At 41.9% G+C, this 5048-nt stretch overlaps 1 protein-coding gene across 4 annotated transcripts in view; it reads left to right on the top strand.

The window, feature by feature from the left end:
- LOC127799244 (putative calcium-transporting ATPase 13, plasma membrane-type) overlaps positions 1–3726 on the top strand; it is a 28727-nt gene extending 25001 nt beyond the window's left edge. For 2 of the 4 annotated variants that reach the window (XM_052333086.1, XM_052333085.1), the window contains exon 2: positions 438–3725. In XM_052333086.1, coding sequence (XP_052189046.1) covers positions 443–3535 — 3093 coding nt within the window. In that variant the 5' untranslated portion in view covers positions 438–442 and the 3' untranslated portion in view covers positions 3536–3725. Of the gene's footprint in view, positions 1–6; positions 25–437 lie in introns of those variants that run through there. The other 2 variants (XM_052333087.1, XM_052333084.1) reach the window with 2 other exon arrangements.
- Positions 3727–5048: the final 1322 nt, after the last annotated feature.

A 5048-nucleotide genomic window follows, 5' to 3' on the forward strand; every position in this document is an offset into this window, starting at 1 on the left:
TGTTCATCTTCGTCTTTGTCCACGGTAAGCTTTCCGGCCCTTCTTTTCTGGTTTTCTGCCACATTCCAATTGACAGCCGGTGCCCTTTGTTTTCTGGTTTTGCATTTTGCTTTATCACTCTGTTTTTAGTATCTATTTTTACCTTTTAATTGATATTTTGTTCACATAGGGTTTTATTCACTTTTTTTGGAGAAAGTATTTTGTATGTATCTTATGTAAATATTCTATAAAAAATACTGACAATTAAATATTAAAAGTTGGGAAAGTATAACAAATTCTAAGTAAAAAATTAAGTCGATCAAACATCATTAATTGATAATTTATATACAAATAATTTCTAGATAATTGAATTGTATAAAATTTATTTTCTTTTCATATAAATTTTATGCTTGCAATGAGGCCTTGTGTTCTTAGAAAGATGCCCCTTTTTTCTCCAGAAAGCATGAACCAGATCGAGTTCATACTTGATTTTCCAACCAGGAGTAGCGGAAGAAATCTCAAGAGATGGCATTTGGCGTTTACCACAATCTATTGTTCGAGGGCCTTCTCTCATTTGATCAAACACGTGGTGGCCACGAATAAGGGTAGGGCCTCCCCTATGACATCACCACATGGCCTACTTATCAATGTTGCTGAAGAACCACCCCCCTGCTTTTCAAACATCAACCAGTTAACCCTCTCCGGTCTCGTGAAGCAAAAAAACATAGACGCTCTTGCAAAAGTTGGCGGCGTTGAGGGCATAGCCTCCTCTCTCAACACCAACATTGAGCATGGAATTCGCGGTGATCACGTAGATCTTTCATGTCGACACGAGGCCTTTGGCACGAACACGTATCTCAGGCCACCGGCAAAAAGCTTCTTCCGATTTGTTTGGGAGGCTCTGACGGACTTCACTATCGTAATTTTGTTGGTCTGTGCGGCTCTTTCCCTTGGATTTGGCATGAAGGAAGATGGCGTGAAAGAAGGATGGTATGACGGCGGAAGCATATTCGTGGCCGTGTTTCTTGTCGTTGCAGTGTCGGCAACAAGTGACTTTAGGCAGAGCAGGCAGTTTGTCAGGTTATCCAAAGTCAGCAGCAACATCCCAGTGGAGGTCGTGAGAAATGGCAGGCGACAACAGGTTTCGATTTTCGAGATTGCTGTGGGAGACGTAGTCTGCTTGAAGATTGGCGACCAAGTTCCCGCTGATGGGTTGTTCATAGATGGCCACTCACTGCAACTGGATGAATCCAGTATGACAGGCGAAAGTGATTACGTTGAAGTTAATTTAGCCCAAAATCCCTTCTTGATCTCCGGCACCAAGGTGGCTGATGGATTCGGCCGGATGCTAGTGACCTCTGTGGGGATGAATACGACTTGGGGAGAGATGATGAGCACGGTCAACCGCGATTCCCATGACGAGACGCCGCTACAGGCACGGCTGAATAAGCTTGCTTCTGCCATAGGTAAGGTTGGTTTGGCTGTTGCTTCCCTTGTTCTTGTTGTGTTGTTGGTGCGCTACTTCACAGGAAATACAGAAGATGAGTATGGAAACAAGGAATTCAACGGCGGCAAGACAAAAGCTGATGATGTGATAAATTCTGTGCTGGGAGTCATTGCTGATGCAGTGACCATTGTGGTCGTCGCAATTCCTGAGGGCTTACCATTAGCTGTGACGCTTACTCTGGCTTATTCCATGAAGAGGATGATGGTTGATCAGGCTATGGTTCGGAAGCTCTCTGCATGTGAGACAATGGGCTCTGCCACCACCATATGTACAGACAAAACCGGCACACTTACACTCAACCAGATGAAGGTGACAAAGTTTTGGCTTGGTCAAGAGTGTGTGGATGAAAAAGTGGCCACTTCAATTGCAACCAACATTCTTGAATTGCTCCACCAAGGGGTCGGACTGAACACGACGGGTAGTGTTTATAAATCCCCTTCGGGATCTGAACTCGAGTTCTCTGGCAGCCCAACAGAAAAGGCGATACTTTCTTGGGCTTTTTTGCAGCTACACATGGACTTGGAGGAGCTGAAGCAGACATTTGTGGTTCTCCATGTTGAAGCCTTCAATTCAACGAAGAAAAGAAGTGGGGTTCTAATGCGAAGGAAATCTGATAATAGGGTTAGTGTGCACTGGAAAGGCGCTGCAGAGATGATACTCGCCATGTGTTCGCATTACTATGATGTCAGTGGAAATATCAAATCCCTTGATGATGTAGAGAGGAAGAAGTTTGATCAAATCATCCAAGGTATGGCTGCTAGTAGCCTGCGATGCATTGCTTTTGCACACAAGCAGATTTCAGAGGAAAGGAACGAACATGAAAAATCGCAGCAAAAGATGGAAGACAACTGCTTAACCCTTTTGGGGATAGTAGGTCTAAAAGACCCCTGCCGACCTGGTGTGAAGAAAGCAGTGGAGGATTGCCAATATGCTGGAGTGAACGTGAAAATGATTACGGGTGACAATGTTTTCACGGCTAGAGCCATTGCTACAGAGTGTGGGATACTTAGGCCTGACCACGGAATGGAGAGTGGTGCTGTGGTTGAAGGAGAAGAATTCCGCAATTACACGCCAGAGGAGCGAATGGAGAAAGTTGACCGAATCTGTGTCATGGCAAGATCCTCTCCCTTTGATAAACTTCTAATGGTGCAATGCTTGAAACAGAAAGGCCATGTTGTGGCAGTGACTGGTGATGGCACAAATGATGCACCGGCTTTAAAAGAGGCCGATATAGGCCTTTCTATGGGGATCCAGGGAACTGAAGTGGCCAAAGAAAGCTCAGACATTGTGATTTTGGATGATAATTTTGGTTCCGTTGCCACAGTGTTGAAATGGGGGAGAGGTGTTTACAACAACATCCAGAAATTCATTCAGTTCCAGCTCACAGTGAATGTGGCCGCACTTGTCATCAATTTTGTGGCTGCAGTTTCAGCCGGTGAAGTCCCTCTAACAGCTGTCCAGCTGTTGTGGGTGAACCTGATCATGGACACCTTGGGAGCTCTTGCTCTTGCCACTGAGAAGCCCACCCGAGAGCTCATGGAGAAGCCGCCCGTGGGTCGTATTTCCCCACTCATCACCAACATCATGTGGAGAAACCTGCTTGCTCAAGCATTCTACCAGATAGCTGTTCTGCTGACTCTGCAGTTCAGGGGAGAATCGATCTTTGGGCTGAGCAAGAATGTCAATGACACGTTGATCTTCAATACTTTTGTGCTATGCCAAGTTTTCAATGAATTCAATGCCCGGAAGCTGGAGAAGAAGAATGTATTCGAGGGCATACACCGAAACAAGTTGTTTATGGGGATCATTGGGATAACAATTGTTCTTCAAGTGCTAATGGTGGAGTTCCTGAAGAAGTTTGCAAGCACAGAGAGGCTCAATTGGTGGCAATGGGGGGTTTGTATTGGATTTGCAGCCATGTCTTGGCCAATTGGGTTTATGGTCAAGTGCGTACCTGTTCCGGATAGACCATTTTTCAGTTACCTCAAATGGCAGAATGTAAAAAACATGCAGATACGACTCGTATGTGTAGAGCTGGTTTTATTATAGTTTCATTCAATTCCTTTATATGTTGAAGCATTGCAATAAATTAAAAAAAAAAATATTTGTTGGCAAATTTTATGAAATTATTTTGTGGCTCTGATGCATGACATCTGCAAAACAAAAAAAAAAAATATATTTGTTCCAAACCAATGATTTGTTGTCTCCTAATCCTATTTATGAAAAAGTTATTCTTTTGGGGATAAAAGCAGCATTCTTTCTTTTAGCTCGATTATCAGTTTCTTTTGAGTTCTACTAACTAGACATATCGCTGTTTTTGTTGCTTGTTAGCATCTGTTATCGGCATGGCTCCTGCCTTGAAAAGACTAAACATCTTGCCTTTCAAGGTATAAGAAACACTCTAGCTTGCTGTTACACTATCCAATTTACAAGGTATAAGAAACATCTTGCTTTTCAAGGTATAATATCACTCATCCAATTTTCAACTAAGATCCAAATTGTTAGTAATTTGATTGTTATGTGCTTGTTCAAATGGCTACATATGACAAAACTCATAAGCATTCTTCGATGCCTCGGATAGAGGCCTTGAGATTTTCTCCACACTGCTGACACCAAGGTATCATTTCTTTGATGTTCCTCTTAGTTGGCGAATAATATGGTAGTGACTAAGAATGATGAACTCATGGAGATTCAGAGTAAACAAAGTTTTTGAGTAGGAATTGTGTTCAACTTTAGTACTCAGCACCTAAATAGAGGCTAAAAATAAGTCATTTGACAGTAATCTGATGGGGGTATGCATTGTTCCACTGTCTTGTCCTTGAATTTTGTTTTACGTGGGAAGCTAATTTAGTACTTGTGCAACACTGATGAGAAAAAGCAATGCTTGGAACATGTCTGGGCAGATTTCATATTCCACACTCTTAATTGGACATACTTTGCTTATCCTAATCTAGAGGGGTTTTGTTAAAAGGGATCTCTTTTGAAAAATGAGTCACCTTGGTTGTGATTCACTCCCAACTCCCAAGAGACCTTATACATAGGTACTATATATTAAGATATTTTTTAACCAAAGCTTATAATATCATAATTATAAATTAACAGAAAACTTACAAAAATAAATCTATCATAACGAGGTCGGCTTAAGGCATAGGCTGGCCTATGCCTAGAGCCCCAAAAAGGGAGCCCCAAAAAAGTTGCTAGCCAGATCCAGACACTTGAACCATCCCTTGCTAAACGCTCTCATGGAACACAAAAAAAAAAAATATATTTATTCCAAACCAATGATTTGTTGTCTCCTAATCCTATTTATGAAAAGGTTATTCTTTTTGGGATAAAAGTCGCATTCTTTCTTTTAGCTAAGTTATTAGTTCCTTTTGAGTTCTACCAACTGGACATATCACCCTTCTTGTTGCTTGCTTGCATTTGTTCTCAGTATGGTTCCTAGCCTGGAAAGACTAAACATCTTGCCTTTCAAGGTATAAAAAACGCTCTAACTAGCTGTTACACCATCCAATTTACGAGGTATAAGTATGATATCACTCGTCCAATTTACAAGATCTAT

Source organism: Diospyros lotus, chromosome 4 (assembly GCF_014633365.1).
Source record: "Diospyros lotus cultivar Yz01 chromosome 4, ASM1463336v1, whole genome shotgun sequence".
NCBI lineage: Eukaryota > Viridiplantae > Streptophyta > Magnoliopsida > Ericales > Ebenaceae > Diospyros > Diospyros lotus.